The 25,897-nt window shown below is 35.3% G+C and overlaps 1 protein-coding gene across 1 annotated transcript; it reads right to left on the reverse strand.

Moving 5' to 3' along the window:
* Nucleotides 1–919: 919 nt before the first annotated feature.
* S100Z (S100 calcium binding protein Z) lies at nt 920–3,795 on the reverse strand. Its single transcript, XM_003759441.2, has 2 exons — nt 3,616–3,795; nt 920–1,152 (listed from the first exon to the last, which is right to left on the reverse strand). Exons 1-2 carry the CDS (start codon nt 3,754–3,756, stop codon nt 994–996), a joined length of 300 nt encoding a protein of 99 aa, XP_003759489.1. The 5' UTR covers nt 3,757–3,795; the 3' UTR covers nt 920–993.
* Nucleotides 3,796–25,897: the final 22,102 nt, after the last annotated feature.

Genomic DNA, 25,897 nt, shown 5'->3' on the forward strand with positions numbered 1-25,897 from the left:
GGGGACAAATGAGGGAATCAGAAGAAGCTTTATGAGGGATATCATACCTAAGTACCATCCTGGAAGGATGAGAAAGATCTAAAACATGAAACTGAGGATAGAGTCCAGTCAGACTTGGAGGTAGATGGCCCATGTGAGGATCTGGGATTAGGAGAAGCAATAATGAATTTAGGGAATAGTTAAGCTGGAATAGAAGAGTATGTGAAGTATGTATTTGAGCACAGAGTATGCCAGGTACTCCTGGATAAACTGTAATGATTGAAAAAAATTTTTTTTGTAATTTTGTTAAAGTTTATTGTCTCATTGTTAAAGTTTATACTTTTAAAGTCAAGTTTTGTTGTTAATTTTTAAAATAAATTTTAGCTTCTTTAGTTTGTATGTTCAATAAATATTCACTTGTAAAAATAAAAATTCTTCCAGTATACAACCAAATGAAATATGCTATACCCACCTACAGTATAAAGTCAAGTAAAATAAAATGTCTATAGAAAGCCAGGTTGTAAAGATCTTTAAATGCTAGATAGAGTTCATAGTTTATTTTAGAAGCAAGGGGGAGTCACTTAAGACATTTGAATAAGGGAGTGGCAGACTAATGCCTTAGGAAGACTACATTGGTATTGTGTTAAGATGGATTGGAGCAGGGAGAGACTAGAAGACATAAACCAATTACCAGGGTATTAGAGTAGAAACAGAAATTCTAATATAAATATTCCAAGCACTACTAGCCTTGCTGGAGAGGAGATAGACATTTGTGATAATTTTCTTTTCTGACTAAAAAGTAGATGTTTACGACCATTCTAATAAATCTAGACAATTATGATACTCGGCACACAAGATAGACAATTTTAAAAGACATTAGTTAGAGGAAAAATATTTTACAATATATCTCATTCAATAACATTTCAAGACTAATTATACCTTGGTGATGGGAGGAAGACTACATAAACAAACCAGGTCATGTATTTGCCTGGAAGATTCATTTATCCCATCTTTCTACTTTCCTTTTTTTTTCAGTTGCTCTACAAAGTAATCGTTGCAAGCCACTGTCAGAGCAGCCACCATAACGACAAACTCATTAAAGTCTACTTCATTGTCTTTATTGGCATCCAGGTCCTTCATAATCTTGTCAACCAACTCAGGATCCTTCTGGCACTGAAAAGAAAGAAAGAAATTTCCAATTCTCAAATTTGGCCTGGGAGGGGTGCAGAGTGAGGGAGGGAGAACCCACACAATAGCTCACAAATGCCATCTGGTATTTACAGCTGGTATTTACATTGAAGATTTCATCATCCTAAGACATTTTCCATGTGCGTGGCGGTGTCCTTAGTGCTGAACACCCTGATTTAGACAGACCCAGTCCCACCCTCTCAGACCTTATCATCATAGCTCAGATTGGAATAAACACAAAAGCAATCTCCCAATACAACACAGAGAAGAAAATAGTTAATATCATAGTCACCTACAGGGTATTTTCAGGATGCAAAAGACATCTATGTTTGGGAGAAAGCCATTTTGATGTATATTTGGGCTTTGAAAAGATAAAGGTACATAGAGAAGCCTACCTCTTCTCTGAGTAATGTTTACTTTATTGTAATTCATTTTCTCCAATTGTGAATAAGGTCTTAGAATCATGGGATCATAAATGGAAAACAAAGACAGACCTTAGAAATCATCTCATCCGCTTCTTTCATTTTTTACCGACAGGGGAACTATATGACTTTCCCAAGGTCACATTGGCAGTAAATCAGGGTTCTAACTCAGGTTCTATGACCCCCAAGTTGAGGGATTTTTATACTATACTCTACTGTCTCCTTTCTTACATAATATTATTAACCACCACTTATAAAGCCTGTAAAACTTATATTTGATCAAAATCAGCTTGACAAAAATGAATTGATCCTAAAATGCATTGATGTACTAAATTTGAGTTTCACCTCTTGGGTGTCTAGTCTTTAGTGTCATGCAATGAAGGAACTTGGTTGAAAATTTAAAATAAAGCAACATTCCAGACATCCCAGTGCCTAGGATAGGACCTTGCACATAGTTAAGTACCTAACAAATGCTCACCGAATTGCACCCAATCTTGAAGAAGGATCATGTAGAATACTATACCTTGTTTTTTAAAATTCATATTAAACATGAGTCACTAAGGACAAAATGCACCAACTACATCACAAGATCCATATAATTACTAGTCACATTTCAGAAGTGTTTAAAAGATTTACAAAATTCTTTACACATGATAATATCTTGTCTGAGCATCCTTGTTGTGTTCAGTTCAATTCAAGGCAGCTCCCCCAATGCCACAAGATATGACTTTTTCCTCAGGACAGTGCTGCAATCTGTTAATAGAAGGCCTTCTCTATAGATTTATTGAACCGTACCAATTTAAGAAGAGTATCTATTTGTTATGCACCTGGTCTCCTGAAGTGGCTCATATGCCAAACACACCCCCAGCTATTGATTCCAATCAGCTTGTGCCAAGTTGACGCAGCTTTCCAAATCTTAGTCATTCACTACACAAAATTGACTTTTTTCCCTCTCTCTTTTAAGAAAGTCTATATTTTAATCAACTGAAGAGCAAGCTACATGAAATGTCACCATACATAACTTAAATTTTGGTGTAGCTAAATCATACCCAATACAATTTTGCTACCAGCTAGGCACGGTTTCCGGCTCTATGGGTTAAATTGCCAACAGGATGACAGGATTAACAATCAATTCATCAAAAAGCATTTATCATCTGCAATATTCCAGGAACTATGTTGGATGCTGGAGGCACAAATGCAAAAAAGAAGAAGAAGCAATCCTTGAATTCAAAAGTTTATACTCCATCTGGTGAAACAATAAGTACATATGTAAACAGAAATAAAAAGTTTAAAAAGTCAGTATAAGGTCGTTTCAGGTAAAAACACTAACATCTGGAAAGATCTAAAAAGGTTTCATGAAGAAAGGGGTGGGGAGCTGAGATTCAAAAAAGTTTAGGGATCATAGGTTTAGAACTGGTAGGTAACATTAGTAATCTTCCACTTTCATCTCTCTCCCCTTCTTGCACTGCTCAAAGATGGATGGTGGAAAAAGCATTGCTTCTAAAAAGACATAGATTTAAAGTCTGCCTCTGATGCTACCTATATGACCTTAGTCAAATCTTGCTCTCCCTGGGCCTCAGCTTTTTCATCTACAAGATAGAGAGGTTGGACAAGAGGGCCTCCAATGTTCCTTCAAGTTCTAAGTCTGTAACCCAGAAACTGAAAGGACTTGAGGGTAGGTAGATGAGAAAAGTCTTAGGGTAGACTCTAACCACATGTATATGAAATGCACACATACTTGATGCTGGGCTTTTGGGAGAAAAAATATCTATTTATCCATCCAATCCTTCTATCATATCTATGTCTATTTCTCTCTCTCTCTCTCTCTCTCTCTCTCTCTCTCTCTCTCTCTCTCTCTCTCTTTCTTTCTCCTTCCTTCCCTTCTTCCCTTTCTCTATCTCAATATGTGTGTATTTGAAGCTCCAGGACCAGTTGGCAAATTGTCAAATTATAAGGACATACAATGCCCATCCTTGGAACTGTCTCCATTTATCTCCAATTGGAAAGAAAAGAAAGTCTCACTTACTGATAGGAAGTCAGTGAGCTCACTCTGGAGCAGCATCTTCAACTCCCCCTTGTTGAGCTTGAACATGTCCCCTTCTTTGCTGGAGTAACAGTGGAAGATTTTAATGAGGGTGTCCATGGCTTTCTCCAGCTGAGTAGGCATGGCAGTCCACAGGACAGCTAGCAGGACCTAGCACCAACCTGAAACTCCAAGCAAGCCTGATGGAAGGTGACCAAAGCAGATGGTGAAAACTTGAAACTGCTGTGAAAACAGAATATTCCAGTAGAGCCCCTAGACATTCAAGCAAATGAGGGGGTATTTGTCAGACTTCAGTAATCATTTTAATACTGAAAAATAATGGTTATATGAGTGGGCTTGGGATTTGCTTCCCAAAGTACACTCTTTATAGATTTGTTCTGCAAGTTAGTAAACAAGCAGTAATTACACACTCATTCAGAAACAAAGTTCTTTCCTCCCCACCAAAGAAGAATATATTTAACTTCATACCTTTTAGGCAATACACTTCTGTATCAACAGATAGTTACAACTAACCCTATCTGCATTTGGTAGGAGTTCCACCCAGCACACATCGGCTCCCCTGGTGAATGGATGAAAATCACCAATAACAAGAGATGCAACTAAGGGAACCTCCTCTCTGTTATTTGTCTAGAATGAGCAGGTGAGCACCCCACTGCCTCATGTGGCCAGGAGGGAAGGGCTGGAAGTCCTTTGCCTACATCTGGTTGGAGGTGGGGAGGAGAAAGAAAGGGAAAAGAGGAAGCCTGACCTACCATTAAAACACAAGCGTCAGAAATGCAATTAGTTGCTAGGAAGTTGATGACTAGGAAGATAGCTAAATATAGAGAAGAGGTGAAGGAAAAACTGTTTTGCTCAAACCTAAAGAGACCTTGGCAAAGGCAAGCTTATGGTAATGAAATCCTAAGCAGAAGCTTATAGTTCAAAAGATCATGAAGTGAATGCACAGAAGAGAAAGTTGAATATATACTGAAACAACTCTAGAAATCATTTATTATATTTTGGAAAGTTGACTTTCTGTCTACTATAAAATTTAGTGATCCCAAGAAGAGAGAAAAAGCCCTTTTTTTCTTTTCTTCAATGCAATTCCAAGGTGGGCTTCTTTATAAAGAGAAGGAGGGATGCTGGCTTTCTATTTAGGCCTGAAACATCTGACTTCCACAAATATTTGGATTTAGTGATTAAAAACAATATACAATGGCCTGTCAGTTAAATAATATGTATTATACAATTGGTACTATTTATTGGGCAAAGTAACTAAGGGTTGGACAGAAAATCTACTCTTAGGGAAGAATTAAACCCTATCAGGATTAGCTACACAGAGGTAATTATATCTATTTTAATGCTTCAAAGGACCTGTGATTTCACTGGAATAGGTTCACCTTCCACCAAAACTACTCTTGTGGTCCCACTCAAAAAAGCATAATGACCTCGGTGGCCATCATCTGGAGACAAATTTCTCTAAATTTTGCACATTACCCTGGATGGTATTTTTCCTAGCTTAACAGAGTCTTTGAAAACTAGGGCCTTTTCTATGTAATAAAAAGTAGAAATTTCATGGAACAAAGGAATTTAATACCTTTGAAAATGCCTATCTTTGGGGGCTTTCTACTCTTTTCCCTGTTCTGGTAGCTCAGAATTTAGAGTCTAAAGACCAAATTATCAATTCCATATTGGTCAGACTGGTGAACAGAAGGGTTATAAGAGAGAGAAGGAGAGTGGCTCTCTATTTAGGCCTGAAACATCTGACTTTCACAAATAATTGGATTAGTGATCTAAACACTCTTGAACAACCTATCAATCAAACAATATGTATTAATAGTTAGGAGTGTTTACTGGACAAAAATGAACAGTAACAAAATGACCGCGTTTGATGCTGGGAAAAAAAAAAACAAAACGAGAAAATACACATATTTTGGAGCAGAGAATTTTGGGGGTGGAGAAATATCTATACTATAAAAAATAGTTGATGTATTAGTTAGTTAGTTTTGCTTGCCTGCTTTTGTTTTCTTCTTTTTAAATCTGTGCCAAAGTAGGGAACAGAAGAGGAATAAATTCAGAAATTAAGATGTCAAAACTAAAGATATTTATAAAATAGGATTAAAAAGCAATAAAATGGCAACTTAATTTAAAAAGTGTTATGAATAAGAATACATTAGGTTACTTGTATTTAAATCATGTTTAATCTCATAATAATCAATAGAAAGTTCAATTAATAGACAAAATCTTAATGGGATAAAAGATAAAAATTGTAATGTTGGGTAATAGCACATTTTGCTGGCTTGTGGAATTTGGGAAAATAAAATGATGATCTGAAATACATTGAATCGCAGTTTGGTAGTCCCATAATCAGGAGCACTTTAGTTTAAACTCTGAAATACTAGGTATGTGACTATAAGCAAATTCTCAACCTTTCAATCTATTTCCTTTCCTGTAAAATGAGTATAATCATGGCCCTACCACATAAGGTTATAAGATTCAAACATCAGTGTTTATGTAAAAAACTCTCTATAAAATTCAGTTATTGCTTGACAATGAGCTCAATAATTGGGTCTGTTTATGCTGTGCTTTGTGGGACCCTGCAATAGGGACAGAGAATGAGAAATTCAAATATATTTTCACCTTGTGTTAATGAATATGGCTTCCTTGATTATGTGCCCAGCCTGTTTTCTATGGTGTCAGCCCGCCCTCTGGTGTTATTTTGGGGCAATACTCCTCTAATTCTCCAGATTAGAGTCAATTAGAGGCCCTTAAAATTGTCCCTTCTTCAACTTGCTAAGAACTTGAAGGATTTAGTTGTAAAAGAAAAAAAATATTGACAGTAGTGGTAGAAATCTAAATAAAATTTTGTTTCGTCTAGATAGATAGAGAACATGGAATACTGAGATAAGTGAACAGTGTTAGATGGATTTATCACAGATTTTTAAAATCTTTGTGATTTACAAGTAGTCCAAGTGTTATCATTCCCATTTTATAGATGAAGAATTCAGTTTCAGAGAGGATAAAGTCAAACAGATGGTGGAGTAACTGCAGCTAGAATTCTAACTTTTAGAATCACCTCTAGTATATTACACCATACTACTTATTAGTGAATGAATGAATGAATGAAACAGTTTACCATGTGCCAGACACTATGCTAAAGTATTATTATGGTTCTGAACATTTCACTCTCTTTTCAATTAATTCCAATAGCTCTTTTTATCTCCAGGATGACCCATAAAAATTCAGTTTTGTTTTTAAAGCCCTTAACAACATGATCCCTTTATATCTTTCCAGTCTTCTTATATCTTCCTTTCTTTCACATATTCTTGAATTCATTGATCTTGCTGTTCCTGAAACAGCTATTCTGTTCCTATTTTTGTGTGTTTTAACCGAGGGGTTTACAGGTATTCAAAGAAGACTAACACCTTTGGTATAAGAACTTGCTGAGCCCTTTTTAGGAGACCACTGGTGTCCAACAAGTCACCCAACTCTCACCTGTGACTCCCAAAAGCTGTAGCATGCACAGTAATCACATCTTGGTAAACAGATGGGCCAAACCAGGATGAAGGTAACTGAAAGTACTCAAACCCATTAGAATTAGGGGGTGTCTAGCCTAAACATGTGAAGACTCCGCCCAGAGGAATGGACAGATGAGAAGAATTTGTTCCAAAAGCCATGGAAGGCAGCTGAACAGACATGCTTTGAGCTTAGTTAGATATTGAAGACTCCATGGTCATCCAGGCATCCCAGGCCATAAATCTTAAGCCAATTGTCTTGACTTTTGTCTTGTTACTGAACTTTCATACACTGGAAGATTGAGATTGAAGACTTCAGACAAGTCTGCCTCACTTAAATCCAATTTATGCAAGAGTCAAAGACATCACCTGTACCATTTTACCATTTTTACTTATCTTTAAGCCCTGGGGCAATGGGCAAGTAAGAAAGGAGCAGGTTTGGGGACACTGGGAGCTGCACATAAGTACATGCCTACACATAGGTGGCCTAAGCCATAGGGTTGTGCAGCATGATAAATGTGGAAATATATATAGAAGAATTGCATATGTTTAACATATATTGGATTATTTGTTGTCTAGTGGAGAGGTGCAATAGAAGAAAAGGAGAAAAATTCAGAACACAGGGTTTTGCAAAGGTGAATGTTGAAAACTATCATTGCATGTATTTTGAAAATAAAAAGCTATTGTTAAAAAGAAGAATAAAAAGAAGAAGAAGAATGATTCGATTTTTCTTGTGCAGCAAGATAACTGTATAAATATGTGTACATATATTGGATTTAACATATATTTTAACATATTTAACATGTATTGAACTACCTGCCATCTAGGGGAAGGGGTGGGGGGAAGGAGGGGAAAATTTGGAAGATAAAGTTTTGCAAGGAAACAATGTTAAAAAATTACCCATGCATATGTTTTGTAAATAGAAAGCTTTAATAAAAGAAAAAAGAAGTAGAGGAAGAAGAAAAAGAAGTAGAGGAAGAAGAGGAAGAAGAAGAAAAAGGAAGAGGAGGAGGAGGAGGAGGAGGAGGAGGAGGAGGAGGAAAAGGAGAAAGAAAGAAAGAAAGAAAAGAAAGAAAGAAAAGAAAGAAAGGAAGGAAGAAAGAAAAAGAAAAGAAGGAAGGAAGGAAGAATTGCATATGTTTAACCTCTAGCTGATTGTTTTCTATCTTGGACATGGAGGAGCAGGGAGGAAAGAGAGAAAAATTTGGAACAAAAGGTTTTTGCAAGGGTGAAGGTTGAAAACTCACTTTGTATGTATTTTGAAAAATAAAAGGATATTATTATAAAACAAAAACAAACACAAAAAAAGTTCCACCTGGAAAGCCATCATCCTTAGAATATATTGACAAAAAAAGAGATATTGCATTTGTATTAAGATCTACATTTCACACCCCTGTCCACATTTCCCACCTTTCCCACATTTTATACTTTTCCCCATATTTCACACCTTTCTACATGTTTCACACCATTATCTAAATTTCATTCCTTTCCCACATTTTACACCTATGTTTGCATTTCACACCTTTATTTACATTTCACAACTTTCCACACATCACACATTTGCTTACAATTCACATCTTTGTTTACAAATCTTATAACTTTCTGCATACTTCACACCTTTCCCTACACTTCACACTCTTGTTTGAATTTCACATTTTTGTTCACATTTCATAGCTTTCATCACATTTTCACCTTTTCCACACTTCACACCTTTCCCCACACTTCACACTTTTGTTTACATTTTACACTTTTGTTTACATTCCACACCTATGTCAGCTTTTCAAGCTTTTCTCAACATTTCCCACCTTTCCCCATATTTCACACTTTTCATTTCATGCCTGTCTCCACATTTCACACTTTCCCCCACTCTTCACATTTGTTTTTCATTTCACACCTTTACCTACCTTTTGCACTAATGCCCACATTTTGCATCTTTTGTCCCATTTCACACTATTCCCCACATTTCTCACTTTCCTCTTCACACATCTCTGCACATTCTGTACCTTTCCCCATCTTTCATATTTATCCTTTCATTTCACACTTTTGCCCACATTTGGCACCTTTGTCCACTTTTCCACACTTTTATTGACATTTCACACCTTTCTTCTCATTTCACACTTGTTTTTACATTTCTAACTTTCCCCCATATTTCAAGACTTTTTTTTTTTTCTCATTTTACACCTTCCTTCACATTTCACATCTTTTTCAACATTTCACCCTGGTGAAATTTCTTTGCATTCCATATTTTTCCAACATTTTGTTGATATTTCACACTATTCTTTACATTTCACAGCTCTTCCCATATTTCACACTTTCCTCCACATTTCACACCCATGTCATCATTTCATGCTTTTCTCAACATTTCACACCTTCTCCACCTTTACATGCCTTTCCCCACATTTCACACCTTTCTCCATATTTCACACTTTTCTATTCATTTCATAACTGTCTCCACATTTCAACCCTTTCCCTGCATTTCACAGCTTTGTTGACATTTCACACTTATCTCCATATTGCACACCTTTCTTCTCATTTTACACTTTTCTCTACATTTCTCACTTTCTTCCACATTTCACGTCTTTCTCCATATTTCATTCCTTTCCCTAGTTTTTACATTTTACTTTCATTTCACACCTTTGCTCACTTTTGGTATCTTTGGCCACTTTCCTACACATATATTGACATTTCACATCTTTCTTCTCATTTCAGACTTGTCTTTACATTTCTCACTTTCCTCCACATTTCACAACTTTTTGTCTCATTTCATATCTTCCTTCACATTTCACACCTATGCCATATTTCACTCTTTTCTCAATATTTCTCAACTTTTCATACCTTTTCACACATTTCACACTTTTCATTTCATACCTGTCTTCACATTTCACCTCTTTTCCTGCATTTCACACTTTTGCCAACATTTCATACTAATCCCCATATTGCACATCTTTCTTCTCATTTTACACTTACTGTATTGACAAAAATCAATGATGCTTTAGTACTCTTTAATGAATACATTTCAACATATATCTACATTTCACACCCCTGTCCAGATTTCATACTTTCTTTGCATTTCCTACCTTTTCCATACTTTCCACTTTTCCACACACTTCACACCTTTGCCCACACTTTACATTTTTATTTGCATTTCATGCCTTTGTCCATATTTCATGCCATTGTTAACATCTCACCTTTTTGCACCTATTTCACACTTTTGTTTACATTTCACACTCTTGTTTGCATTTCATCCCCGTTTTATAGATGAAGAATTAAATTTCAGAGAATATAAGGTCAAACTCTCTTGAGATCAAACAGATAGTAGAGCAACTACAGCTAGAATTCTAATTTTTTGAATAACCAGTGGTATGTTACTCTATATTGCTTATTGGTGACTGAGTGAATGAATGAATGAAACAGCTTTCTATGTACCAGACACTATGTTAAATATTGTCACGGATGTGAACATTTCACTCTCTATTCAATTATTTGCAATGACCCCCTTTTTATTAATCTCCAGGAGGAAACAAAAAAATTCTGTTTTTTTTTTTAAAAGCTCTTAACAACTTGATCTCTTCCTACCTTTTCAATCTTCTTCTATCTTCCTTCCTTGCACATACTCTTGAATTTGTTGTCAGGGACACCTTGTTGTTCCTTAAATAAGGCTTTCATTTCTGTATTTTTGTTGAGGGGTATACAGATATTCAAGGAACACCAGCCCCTGTGATGTGAGCACTTGTTGAGCCCTTTTTAGGAGGCCATTGATGTCCAAGCAGTCATACAACACTCACCTGTGGCTCCAAAAAGCTGTATGTAACATCCACAAGTGGTTTCATCAGATGGGCTAAACCAGGATGAAGGTAAGTGATGGGCCTCAAACCCATTGGTTAATTAGGGGGGTGTCCACCCTAAGCATTTGAAGACCCTTCCTCTTCCCCCACCCCCCAATAATGGACAGATGAGAAGAACTGGTTCCAAAAGCCATGGAAGGAAGCTGAAGTCATGATTAGAGCTTAGTTCTGGTCATCCACTGATCCCAGACCACAAATATCAAGCCCATGGTCTTGATTTTTGTCTTGCTTCTGGACTTTCATAACTCTGGAAGATTGAGATTGAAGACTGAAGACAAGTCTGCCTCACTTAAATCCAAGTTATACATAAATTAAAGATATCACACATACCATTTTACCATTTTTAGTTATCTTAAAGTCCTGTGGCAATTGGCAAGTAACAGAGGGGCAGGTTTGGGGACACTGGGACCTCTACATAAGTACATGTATACACATAGGTCACCTAAGTCATAGGATTGTTTTTTCACTGAACTGAAGCAGCAGTGGCATTTGGCAGCCCACAGGTGTCTGAGTAGCATTTTTAAAAGATTGTACTGCTCACCTCCTGACATGAGGAAAAGGCTTAGAAAAGATCCCCTAAAATTATCTGGTTTACTCAACTTAACCTTGACCTGCTTGTCATGATAGGTAGAGATCCTGCCCTGAAGTCAAAACACAAAAAAATGTACAAAAACTTTTGTAAAGATGATTCCACCCACCATTGGTCCAACTTATGACCAAGAAAAAATCTGGTAGACCTGAAAGACTCAGCAAGTATGCATCCATTGATTAAAATAAGGCTGGCAAATGAAGGCCAGCTTACACATGGAGAAGCTGGATATGCATTTTTCTTTCCTGGAGTAACCTGGAGCATAGGGGAGTGTGGTGAAGCTACAATCAAAACTAATCTAGTCAATGAGCTCCTATGCTATTGTGCTTGGGAAACCTGGACAGTCTACCAGTGCCATGCCAGAAAATTGAATCACCTTCACCTGAGTATTTTTAGGAAGATTCTGAAGATCACCTGATGAAATGTCATACCAGACACTGAATTCCCCCCCCCACCACCTTTTTTTTTTTTTTACATCATATACCATAATTTATGGTATTCCCCAAAGCTGGGAACCCACTCAATTTCCATTTTTATAAATATTTTTGTACATTTGGGTCCTTTTCCTACAGAGGAGGTCCTTTCTTTTTTGTTTGTTTTGTTTTTCTGAGGCAGTTGGGGTCAAGTGACTTGCCCAGGGTCACACAGTTAGAAAGTGTTAAGTGTCTGAGGTCAGATTTGAACTCAGGTCCTCCTAACTTCAGGGCTGGTGCTCAATCTACTGCACCACCTGGCTGCCCCAAGGAGGTCATCTCTTGAGTTGAATTGTCAAGCATTCAAACCCTATTGCAAAGAGCAGGGTTCTGAAGTTCCCATGAAGATCTTTAATACATTTCAATTAAATTTGAAATGTTTATTCTATTAGACATCTAGTAAAACATGGGTAATATAAACATAAAAATTAAAAACCTCTCTTTTCACGAAATTTATATTCTACTGAGACGGAGATGAAAATTAAACATATTAACAGATAAATAAATACAAAGTAAGGGGAGGGAGTTGGTGGAATATTAACAATTTTAGGTGGGAAAATGAGAAAAAATCTTATATATAAGAGCTGGTACATGAGCTGAGTCTTGAAGGAAGCTTGGAATTCCAAAAGGGGGGAGATTTCAGTATGGAGGACAGCAGGAAATGAAAGTCTTATAGATGAAACAATAGTTCAGTTGATTAAAATGTTAGACTTCAAGATAGGGACTAATATGAATTAAATCTGAAATAAAAGGGTGAGCATAGTCATCCAGATCTACTTGACCAGATTATGAAGACCAAGGCACAACAGCTTTATTTATTTATTTATTTTTCATCCATATCATCCTATTGTCTCAAATGGAATTTCCTGGAGCCAACAGATCTTTCTCAGATAAACTGCAGTGTAGCCTTGCCTCTTCCATTTTGTACATGTAAAATTGTTGTTGTTGTTTGGTACTCAAGCTAAGACTTTCTATTTATCCCTATTACATTTCATCTTAGAAGATTAGGTCCAGTGTTCTACTTCAAGAGTCAACAAACTACGGCTTGTGGGTACTTCCTACTTTATGTTGTTCTTGAGCTAAAAATGGTCTTTACCATTAGCAAAAGTCTCCATGGAACACAGCAGGGTTGGGGAATAAGCCCGAGACAATATGCCGCTGGGCACTTGCTTCCCCAGTGGCAAGCTAGTCCAGGAATAGTGTTACAAGCAATGCTCTTTTAGAATGGCAGAAGAATCCTTTATTCAGTGATTCTCATGAGAAGTTGGTATGCTCAGTGGTGAAACACGTCCTGACTCCTGAAACAGGAGGAAAATTTATACTGTTAGCTCAATTCCTTCCTCCTGTCTTCAAAGTTTGGATTGGTCAGTTTTACAGTCAGTTAATTATTAATCGGATTTAGCTAGACTTACAATTGGTCAGTTTTACTACCTAAATTACAACTGGGTCAGATTTACAATCAGAGTTACAATTGATAACAATTTCCTTATTTGAGCATTCCATGTATCAAAAGGTTTGTGCCCTGTCATTGACTCATGCTGGTTTGGGCCATTTTAAGCCTGAACCCCTTTATCAGGACTTTTATTGTTCAGCTAGTTCCTTGACTCATTGATTTGGTTGGAGATGTCTTAACAAGGTACTTTACTCCTCCCTTTATCCTGTTTTGACAATGTCTGTGAAAATCTAGCTTTTCATACTCCTCACTTTTACCATAAAACTTTTTTTTTTTAACGTACAAATCATTCTTAACTCCCTGACAATACACTGGAGACTTTCCCACTTTACATACACGTTCCCACCTTCTTATGCTGTGTATAATTCTTGCTCACATTCTTCTCTAAATTTCCCAGAGCCTCCACCCAATACGTTGGAGGTCCTCTTCTGAGCACATTTCACAGGTAATGGAGGAATCTATTATCTCAAATAAGATAATGGATATAAATTAGCAAGCATTTATTAAGCACTTACTATGGTTCAAGCACTATGCTAAGTATTGGAGATATCAGTATAAGCTGAAAAGGGTGGAATGGAGTGAGAAAGTACCTGGTTTTGAAGCTCAGAAATTCGGAAGTAGAGTTGGGAAGAGAATGAAGGAAGACTGGCCTAAGCCCTTTACTAAAATAGAAACCCTACCATAAACCCACCAATTGGAGAAGGAGCAACATAATAGAGAGATGTCCAAAGTAAGAACACCTCAGGCACTGAGGGGAAGTTTAAGGGTGAGGTACAGTTAAAGTCTGGGAAGTAAGGAGGAGAGCCATATGAATTTCAAAGTGTCCATGCCCAAAATATATTGCTTTCTACATCTTGAGTCCCTTCCTTCTCTGTCAGAAAGTGGGCAAAAAATACTTTATCATGAGCCTTCTGCCTACATGGTTAATCAATGATCAGAATTCTCAAGTCCTCCTATTGTTGTCTTTGTTTAAATTGTTCTCCTGGTTCGATATCAGTTCACAATATCTGCAATTCTCTGAAACCATCTTTTTTGTTATTTCTTACAGCACTGAATTATTGTTATATTCATATACCACAATTTATTTAGCCATTCCCCAATTGATGGATATGCTCATAGATTATAGTTTTTTTTTTCCTTTTTTTAATCTTCTCTTCAAGATCAGGAAGTCTGTTTTGTAATTTTATACAGTGGAATTATTTTTCCTTTTAATGCTTTCCCTTCATCCCAACCCTACTTGTTTCCCTTTCATATTTGATATTTTCCTATATTAAATTGTTTGTGTGTTCAATTCCAACCTCCTTGTCAATTTAAGATGAGTGAGTTGGATTTGATGCCTCAACTTTCCCTTTTTGTCCTCTCATAATCTCCAATTATGAGACATAGTATGTTTCATGTTTTTCTTCCTCCTTCCCACACTAATATATTTCTATTGCCCTCCTTTCTCTTTGCCCTCTTAAAACTCTCAGCATAGAATTAATCTACCTACAATCCTTGTTTTTCATAATTATGTCACTCAATACCCTTTGAAGACATTCAAAAGGATGCTTGTTTCTTGAGCCTCTATTAGAATGTTGGTATCATGTATTTCTTTCCAACTGTTCAAATTATTCTGCCTTTCTAGATGAATAACAGGAGGATCTCTGGCCCCACTCTCCTGAGACTATATTTTGTCCAGACATGTGCTGGTAAATGTTTAACAACTGGCATTCCCGGAAAAAAAATTACTCATGACATACTTTTAAGTTTAATCTGCATTATTAACAATTTCTGCATAATTTTTTTAAAATCTAGACAACCAACCAAAAACTCAAAGCCAGACTTATAGCATTTGCTGATTTCTACAATGTAAATTTCCAAGTGAAAATTTAGCATATGACTCTTGGCCACTGGTACTAGCAGATTCCAGTACTGCTGTTGTTGAGTCATATACAACTCTTTTGGACCATGTTGTCCACGAGTTTTATTTTTGTTTGTTTGGTCGGTTGTTTTGTTTTTGTTCTTGTTTTTGGCAAAGATAATAGACTTTACCATTTCCTTCTCCAGTGAATTGAGGCAAATGAAGACTTAAGTGATTTGCCTAATGTCACACATCTAACAAGTATCTGAGATTACATTTGAACAGACATTTTTCAGCACTTGATCAAGTTGAGCCACTTAGACTTTTGATATGCTTAAAATTGAAACTATACCCAGTTTTAGTTAGAAATGGCTGCTGAAAATTTCTAACTTGTTGATTCAACATAATTATAATTCCATCTTCCTCATTCTGATTTTTCTTCAGTGTTTTCAATTAATGTCTGACTCTCTGCGACCCCATTTGGATTTGTTTGTTGTTGCTGTTGTTTTACAAAGATACTGGAGTGACTTGCCACTCACTTCTTCAGTTCATTTTACAAATGAGGAAACTGAAGCAAAGAGGGCCAAAGGACTTGCCTGGGGTCGTACATCTAATAAGTGTTTATTTTTTATTAACTGTTAGATGGCCTATTGGTATCTCATTTCATTTCAATTCTGAACCTAAGCTCTGAAACAGATGGAGTTTGGCCCAAATTATAAACAACCACAATACAAAACACAAAGTAGAAATTAAATCTTTTTTTTTTTTTTTAAGAAAATAAAATCATTCTCTATTTAGAAATTGTCAGAAATAAAGGAGTTTAAATCATTATGAACTATAACTTCCTATCATTGGAACTGTACTGAAGTTGAATGAATCAACTTGTGAAATGTTAAGTTTCCCATCCATCACTTAAATTCTTGAGCAAAGGTTAAAGAATCTTTTGTCTGGGAAGTTTTAGAGGATTTTTCTTGAAAGATAGCAAAGTGTAGTGAAAATTCTGCTGGATTTGCACTCAAAGACCTGGGTTTAAATCTAAGCTTTGCTACCTAACACCTGTATTAGGAGAATTAAGACGCTGGATTAAGTGATTTAATCGGCGGGTTCCAGTTCTCAATTCCATAACCTCTGTCATTCTCAGTGTTAACAGCAGAGGGAACTCTTTTCCATTAAAGGGAAAGAAAGATGCATCCAACTATTCCATATTTTCCCCAAAGAAGCCTTGTGTGAAATGTTAAAGATGGTAGTCATGAACCATTGTATGGTGTAAAGACAAAGATACACTTGAAACAATTTTATAGAATTAATATAATGAGCAATTATAACAATAAGATAACTGGGCAATTTTTACTGAAAGACACACTTTGAATTCTGACTCCCCAGGATCTGCTTCTCATAGGGATAAAAATCTAGTCTCACTCCCCATAGCTGACCCTCAATTTTCAGATGAGGAAGTTGGGACCCGTGGAAGTCAAGTGTCTTGTTCAGTGTCACAGCGGTAGATAGCATCAAATTCGAGATTTGAACTCGGGGTCTTTGACTCCACAGAAAGAACTCATTCTTTCTACCAGGCTGTTAAGGTCCTTCGGTATCATTTCACAAGGTATCTGTTAAGTTGCTCTTTTTTTTGCTTTGGCTCTCCTCATAACTCCACCCAAGTTCATTAATTCCCAATTCATTAGTGCTTCATTGTGCTTTCAGATTTAGTTTTTAGTTTCAACTACACAACAGACTCTCCCTAATCTGTTTCTATTTGAAGTTATCAATGGATTAAAAGGAACTTCAAAGAACAACACCTGGGCTTATTACACAAAAGAATGTCAGGTCACAGGTATGTTTATACAACATTTAAGGAGAAGAGATTTTAGAACCTCCCTTTACTAAATTGGCTTATTGACTAGAGAAGGATTATAAACTCATGGAATAGTAGGTTTAGAGCTAGAAAAGGACCCTAGAGGTCCCTGATACTCAATCCCTTTATCCCAAATGAGGAAATTAAGAGATTAAATGATTATCAAAGATCACACAATTAGGAAATATTTGGGAAAGGATCAAAATCCCTATGCTTTGTTTCCAAATCAATGCTTACCATATAATAATGGTTTTCTAGTTTTTGTCATGTTTCCAATCGATGGAACTGTTCTTTTTCTCTTTTCTTGATGAGTTTAGAAATAGAAAATTTCCCTTGAGGAATACTTGACTGGATTTCTTAAATTTTTGCATGTTGTTTTCTTGTTGTCATCTTCTTTGATGAAATTATCCCTTGTTCAACAAATTAAGAAGAAATAAAGGAAATTATTAGAAATTAGATATTAAATAAAACCAATATTTATTTATAAAATTATAAAGTGCTCAGATCAATCAAATATGAAAAGAAGGATTTTAATGACCCAATCTCAGAAAAAAGAAATAGAACAAATCATAAAATCTCAAAGGAAAAGAAAATTATCAAGAGGACTTAAATCAAGTGATTTTAATAATCAAATAATCAAAGAACAATTTATTTTAATATTATAGGAACTGTTTATAAAAATAGGAACCAAGGGATTCTATTAAATTCCTTCTATGATGCAAATATAAAAAAATAGTTTTAATGCCTAAGTCAGGGAAGTTAAAAAATAAAGAAAAACTCTATAAACCTATATATAAAGACACAAAAATCTTAAGTACAATATTTACAAACTACAACAATATATAAAAAGTTTATGTACTATAAACAGATTGTATTTATACTAGAACACATGATAATTTCAATATTAGGAAAAAAACTATGAACATAAAAGACTATATTAATGACAAAAACACATGATTATACTAAAAAATTCAGAAACCATACCATCAATATAATATATAAAAACATCAGCATATATAGTAATAAATGAACCTTTCTGTAGTACAGTAAATAATCTCTATAAAAAACCAAGAGCCAGAAATATACAGAAAGAGGGAAAAGTAGAGGTTTTCCAGTAAGACCAGGGATAAAACAAGGTTTTTTTATCTTCACCATTGCTATTATTTGATGTAGTACTAGAAAAGCTAGCTATAGCAATAATAAAAAAAAAAATCAAATAACAAGCATAAAAATGGAAAATTATTGTTTTTTGTAGAAAATATAATGATTTGTTTATTCCTAGAAAGTCAACTAAAAGTTAATTGAACAAATAACTTGTCTAAGTTGTAGGATATAAAGTAAATCCACATAAATCACTAACATTCTTATAAACTCCTAATGGAACCCAGTAAAAAGAAATAAAAAAGGAAATTCCATTTGAAATAACTATAGAATATGTAAAATTCTTGGGAGTCTGCCTATTAAGATAAACAGTGGAATTTTATGAATATAAAACCAAAACACTCTTTACAGAAATAAGGACAGACATAAATGGAGAAATCTTTATTGCTCATGGTTAGGCTGAGCCAATATAGTTAAAATGATATTGCTACATAAATTAATTGATTTATTCAGTGAAATGCAAAACAAACTAGTGAAGGATTAATTTACAGAGGTAGGAAAATAATAAAATTTATTTAGAGCAACAAAAGTTGACTCTCAATGAAAATAATAAAAATAAAATGGAAAAGAAGAGACCTAATAGAACTGAGTCTCAAACTGTATTACAAAATAGTAATCATCAAAAAAAATGGGTAATGGTTAAAACATAGAGAGGTTGATGTGTACAACAGATTAGGCACACAAAATATATGAAAAAGCAAATAAAACTAGTAACCTAGTGTTCTATAAATCCAAATGCCCCAATTCTTGGAGAAAAGATTCAAAAATTAGGAAAATTAAAGAGCAGTATATCATAAATTAGATTTAAGCCAACTGTTTATACCATATATCAAGATAAGCTCCAAAACAATATATGGATTAGACATAAAATATCTTACCATAAATTAGAAGAGTAAGTAAAACATTATCTTTCTGTTCTCTAGACAAAGGAAGAATTTATGATCAAACAAGGAATTGTAGAAAATAAATGAATAATTTTCCTTACATAAAATTAAAAAGTTTTTGTATGTAAAAAAAAAATCAATGAAATTAAAGTGAGGAGGAAAATAATTAATTGGGGGGAAATCTTTGTAGCAACTTTCTCTGATAAAGGTTTTATTTTCCAGATAGGTTAGAATCTGATTCAAATTTAAATGATTAAATAAATAATAAATTATTTAAAACTTGGCAATTCAAAAGAAAACCTATTAAGAGACATATGAAAAAAATTCTCCTAATTACAAATAATTAGAGAAATGAAAATTAAAGGAACTCTAAGGTTGTATCTCACATCTATTAATTTATCAAAGATCAGCAAAAAGTACAATGAGAAATACTGGAGAAGTTGACAGGAAACAGGTGTATTAATTCACTATTGGTGGAGTTATGAACAGATTCAGTAATTTTGGAAAACACTGTAGAGCTAAGCTCCAAAGATCAGCAGACCTTTTACTTTCATGTTACCACTACTAGACTTGTAACTCAAAGAAATCAAAGACAAAGGAAAAAGTGTGCGTGTGTGTGTGTGTGTGTGTGTGGAAAGGGAGAGGGTTAGAGATATATACATACATAAATATACACACACATATACAGAAATATCGATAGAAGCATTTTTTTAAAAGTTGAGCTTAGTTCTTCTCAGCAATGCAGTGACCCAAGACAATTCTATAAAACTTGTGATGGAAAATGTCATCCCCTTTCAGAGGGAGAATTATGGAGACTGAATATGGATCAAAGCATAATATTTTCACCTTTTTGTTTGCTTTTTCTTTCTCATGCTTTTTTTCCCTTTTGATCTGATTTTTCTTGCACATGATAAATATGTAAATATGTTTAAAAGGATTGTACATGTTTAAATTAGATTGCTTGCTGTCTTGGGGAGGGGAAAGGTAAGAAGAAAAAATATGGAACATGAAGTCTTACAAAAATGAATATTAAATCTTTACATGTATTTGGAAAAATTAAATACTATTGAGAAAAAAAAAAAAAAGAAGAATATAACCTTCCCGGGGGCAGGGGCTTTCTTTCTTTCTGCTTGCATTTGTATTCCCAGTTTAGCACGGTGGCTGGCACACAGTAAACACTCAATAAATGCTTTACTAACTGAATCCAAACTGATCCACTTAAATTCTCAGAAAGTTGCTCTTTCAAATAAAAATAAAAAAACCAGAATGTCACCTGGTTTTCCTCTCCTACCTCTCCCATTTTACACCCCCTCAACTAAACAAAGTCCTTCTCTAATGCCTTATAGAATCAACAGACTTGTAATAATAAGCCTTTATATAGCACTTTAAAGTTTACAAACTGTTTTCCAAATATCTTATGTTTTTCTCACAACAGCTCTGCAAAGTCAGTGCTCTTCTCACTTCCATTTTACGGAGGCCAAGGTGACTGGCCCTAAGTCATGTAGGTAGTGTTTGAAGCTGGATTTGAACTCAGCTCTTGCTGACCAGGTTCTGTGCTTGATCCACTGTGGCACCTACCTGTCCAACTTGTAGTTTGCCTATAGCAGAAGCACATAGATTGAGCACAGTACTATCTCTGCAGCTCTGCAGAAGCATTCCCTCCCCCATACCTGCTGAAATTGAGAATGGCTATCATTTTTGGATGTCTCCCAGTTCCTTCCCTGTTGCTATAGATTCTAGAGTTCCCTCTTTTATAGGCTGCCAAAGTCTTTCCTTTTGGCAATCACTCACCTAAACAACAAGCTTCCCAGGTGCAAAAGAACAATTAATAATTAGCCTTTCCCTGCCAATGCCCTCCCCCAACATAGGCAGTAGTTAGAACACTGATATCTTTAAAATCTTTGTCTTAGCTCATCTACCTTCTTATCTTATTTCTTTGTCTCTGCTGCCCGTCCCCTCTGACACTTCATCATACCTTCAATTATATTTAATTATATATGTATATAGTAAATGTATGTGCATAAACATGACATAAATAATACATATGGACATGCAGATAAATGCATAATACAGAATGTGTATTGTGTTTATATGACATATAAAATGCATGTGCATATGCACAAATGGACTTCTCTATAATATATTACATAATACATGCATATTATGTATACCTACATACATCACATATAATGTACATGTAGAGCAATACACTTATCACATGCAATATGTGTGTACATCATGTAGGCTGTAGATAGGCTTTTCCATGGGATATTTTGTCTCCTTTGCTCTCCATCACTCTTAGCACTTGAATTGGAGATTTCATCCAGTGGGTCAAGAGTTAAGAAAATTCCACAGAAATACTCTCCAGTCAGACACAGACATCTAGAGAGGTATCAAACTAATGACGGGATTCATTTTAAGAAGGGTTAACTCTGCTGCCAGAGAATAAAACTAAATCTGAGTTCAAGGGGTAACTACTCCTGGCAAGGAGAGCTGTTAACAAGAATTCCAGGGTGAGAGGAAAAACCATAGTGGGGGTGAAGTCTACACATGTCCTCACTACTCAGCATGGATCAGTCCCATTCCCCAAACCCAGACTTTGCTCCTTCCCATCCCACCATGCATGATTCTTCTTGATCGCCATAAAAACTTCTTATAAAAAATCCTTATGAAACTCAATGATTTGAGGCACTCTCTTTCCGTTGGGGCCCCAGTGAGAACCTATTTTCATCCTCTCTGACTTCCAGCCTCCAGTCATTAAAACTAGTTTGCTTTATTCTTTACTAATTCTTTCCCCTAGCCATTTTCTGTATTGTAGTTCTTCCTCCTGCTTTGTACTATACCCTGAAATCCTCCACCTTATTCAGATTATATTGACTGGCTCTCATCTGCTTCTCCAGTTCGACTTCATATTTCTTCTCATTTATTTTCTCTGTTCCAGTCTAGCTGATTTGTGATTTATTATTTTTGCATGGCTGTCTATCCACCCCTTCCATGCCTTTGTTCAAGTGGTCCTTCTTGTGTAGAATTTACTCTATCCTCATCTTTGCTTCAATGAATCTCTAGGTCCCTTCAAAGCAAAACTCATTAGAGACCTATCAGTTGGGGAAAGGCTGATAAGTTGTGGTATATGAAGATAATTATTATTGTTCTATACAAAATAATGAACAAGCTGATTTTAGAAAGGCATGGAAGGTTTTACATGAACTCATGCTAAGAGAAACAAGCAGAACCAGGAATACATTGTACAAAATAACAGCAAGACTGGGCAATGATCAACTATAAATGATTTGGTTCTTCTCCGTGGTTCAGGATCCATGGCAATCCCAACAAACTTTGGATAGAAAATGTCATCTGCATCCAGAAAGAGAATTATGAAGATTGAATGTAAATCAACACATGCTATGTTCATTTCTTTCTTCTGGTTTTTTTTTCTCTCATGGTTGTTCCCTTTTGTTGATTTTTCTCTTCCAACATGACTCATGAAGAAATGTGTATTTAAAAAGCTAATATACATGTATAACCAATAATAAACAGTTAATAAGAAAAAAAAAACTCAGATATCAGAAACTTCAGAAAACCTTCCCTGCTTTCTCAGATAAATAGTTCTATTTTTCCTCTCTCCCCCTATCTCTAAATCTTTTTCTCTTTCTCTTAGACTAATTTTTCTCTTTTAGTCTCAGCCTTTCTCTCAGTCTATGTCTCTCTGTCTTTCTCTTTTCATCTCTACCTCTCTTTCCCTCTCTCTTTGTCTCTCCTCCTCCTCCTCTTTTCTCCTTTTCTCCTCCCTCTCTGTCTCTTGCCTCTCTTGAAGTCACTTTTCATTAGTTTGTATATGCTTTGTCTCTATTCACATATACATTATATATGTACATATGTATACATACATATATATGTGTGTATATTACTATACAAATATTTTATCACGGTAGAATGTAAGCTTGTTGAGGACCAAGGACTGGTTGACTTTTTGTCTCTGAACAGTGCCTGGGCCTGGAATAAATACTCAATAGAAGTTTGTTGAATTGAATTAAATTTCTTATATTCTCAGTTTTATTCCATTTTTTTCTTCTCACTTTCTCTGGTTTTCTTTAAAAAAAATATTTTAATGACATAAAAAGCTGAGGCTCCAAATATCTAATAGTAAACAGAAGGAGAATATATAAATCTAAGAAATAGTTTGAAGCTTAGCTGCTGGACTTGCAGTGAGTGTGTGGAACAGTAAGCTTCCTTCATGAATACTCCCATTCAGAAAGACCAAAGCCAGATTCCAATAGACAGAGCCAGATTCTGGGGGGACCGGAATAAAATTCTTTCATCCCTGCTAGCAACAAAGGGGACACATTAAATTCTCATTCAGATGCACAGAGACTATAGCTTTAGCATCTTTCCTCAATCACCACCCCCTTCCCTTTCTCAGCAGGCCTCTTGCCCTCCTCACTTTCTTTGAAAGAGTAACTATTTAAAATCTCCTTACTGTGAAGCCCAGATAACAATACAGTTGTCTGTTTACCTCATCCTTCCAGCAAAACAGGAAAAAAGAATTGATGGGTGTAAAGTTCTTTAGAAACCTGAGATGTTGTCTCTTTTGGTAGTAGCAAAGAACTAGGAACAAGTTATGGGATATGAATGTAATGGAACATTACTGTGATATAAGAAATAGCTGAATGGACAGTTTTATAGAAAATTGGGGAGGTCTCTATGAAATTATTTTAAGTGAAGTGTGAAGAGCAAAGTGGGAAGCCAATTTATAAAATGACAACTATATTTTAGAAAGGGAAAAAATAAGTTTGAAAGCCTTGAGAACTCTGACCAATGCAATGGTAAATCAGGACTCAAGGGCTAAAAATGAAACACTTTACACATCTGCAAGGAGAGAAGTAATAAGTTTAAAATGCAGAATAAAACACACGTTTTTTTGACTTGGCCAATGTGGGAATTTTTTTTCATAGATATCAAATGTATCGTTGTTAAGAAGATTTAATTTTTTTAATTGTTCAATTGGAAGAATAGTGGAAGGGGAAAGATAATAAATACTTGTAAAAATAAATGCTCATTAACTGGTTAAATGATAAATGGGAAGATTAACCCTTGCCCATTATCACCTAAACAGCACATCCAGATATCTTTTTTAAATTAAAACTTTATATTTTAAATAATAAAAAGTTCCTTTTGTTTACCACCAAATCCTTATCCTTGGGGAAAAATACGAAAAGAAAACCCTAATAAAATATATGCATAATTAAGCAAAACAATTTCCAGAATGGTCATGTTCAAAAAATATTTTATCTCATTCTCCACCCTGAGTTCATTATCGTTCAGGAAGTAAATAGCATGCTTCATCAATAGTCCTCTTGAATGATGATTGCTCATTATGTTGATTGGAATTCTTAAGTCTTTCCAAGTTGTGAAATACATATATATATATATATATAAATATAGTCTACATGTGTGAGTTTTTTTCCTTTCTTTGATGGGTTATATGACTAATAGTAACATAGCTGGGGCAAAGAATATGCCTTCTGCACAAGTGGTCAGCCTTGAAGAAAGTCAGGAAAGCTAAGATGCAGTGGTGAGGAGGGAAAGCATCTAGGCACAGAGGACAGTACAAAGTCACAGAAGCAGGAGATGGAATGCTTTTTGCAAGAAACAGAAAGCTACTGTGAATCATTGGATTGTAATGTATGTAGAAGGGAACAAGAGTCTGAAAAGCAGGAAGGGGTCTTTACATGACAAGCAGAGCTTTTTATATCATCAAGATTAATCAAGACTGATTTTTTAAACAAAATTCACAAAAAACTTTTTTCTGTGTCTTCAATCTAACTTCTTCCATTGGAAATTGAGGATATGCCTATCAAAAATGTCTGAACAAGTTGTGCTACATGATTGTTATGGATAAGAAATGACAAGCAGGTTGGTTTCACAAAAACCTGGGAAGATTTTACATGAACTGATGAAAAGTGAAGTGACTAGAACCTGTAGAATATTGCTCATGGCAACAGCAATATTGTTATGAAGATAACTGTGAAAGACTTAACTACTCTGATCAAGATAATGATGCAAGTCAGTTCCAAAGAGCTTATGATGAAAAGTGTATCTGTCTCCAAAGAGAGAACTGATGAACTCTAGAACCTGTAGAATATTGCTCATGGCAACAGCAATATTGTTATGAAGATCAACTGTGAAAGACTTAACTACTCTGATCAAGATAATGATGCAAGTCAATTCCAAAGAGCTTATGATGAAAAGTGTATCTGTCTCCAAAGAGAGAACTGATGAACTCTGAGTGCATATTGAAGCATATTTTTCCACTTAATTTTCTTGGTTTTTTTTGTTTGTTTTTTACGATATGGCTAATATGGAAATATGTTTTTCAGGACTTCACCTATATATTTGATATAATATTTCTTGCCAAAGGAAGGAGAAAATTTGGGACTCATAATTTAAAAAAAAAAAAGAAGGTTTTAAAAGTTTAAATGGCATTGGGAAATTTTTAATGATAAAATTAAGAATAGAGGTAATAGAGGTGGTATAGCAGAGTTTCAAGAGAGTGGTAGCTTAAGGTCCATGGAAGAGATAAAGTGAAGACTCCCCTCCATACACACTTCAGGCCCAAAGAGAGCTGCACCCCACAAACCTGTAGCTTTTGCTGGCTCCAGTGGATAGTCAAAAG

The sequence above is a fragment of the Sarcophilus harrisii genome, chromosome 1 (assembly GCF_902635505.1).
Source record: "Sarcophilus harrisii chromosome 1, mSarHar1.11, whole genome shotgun sequence".
NCBI classification, from domain to species: domain Eukaryota; kingdom Metazoa; phylum Chordata; class Mammalia; order Dasyuromorphia; family Dasyuridae; genus Sarcophilus; species Sarcophilus harrisii.

Excerpts from the sequence above, each read along its gene's own strand:
- S100Z (XM_003759441.2), bottom strand. The coding sequence starts at position 3,756 with ATGCCTACTCAGCTGGAGAAAGCCATGGACACCCTCATTAAAATCTTC. Across the intron at positions 1,153-3,615 it reads AGCTCACTGACTTCCTATCA|TGCCAGAAGGATCCTGAGTT; the intron begins GTAAGTGAGACT and ends CTTTCTTTTCAG.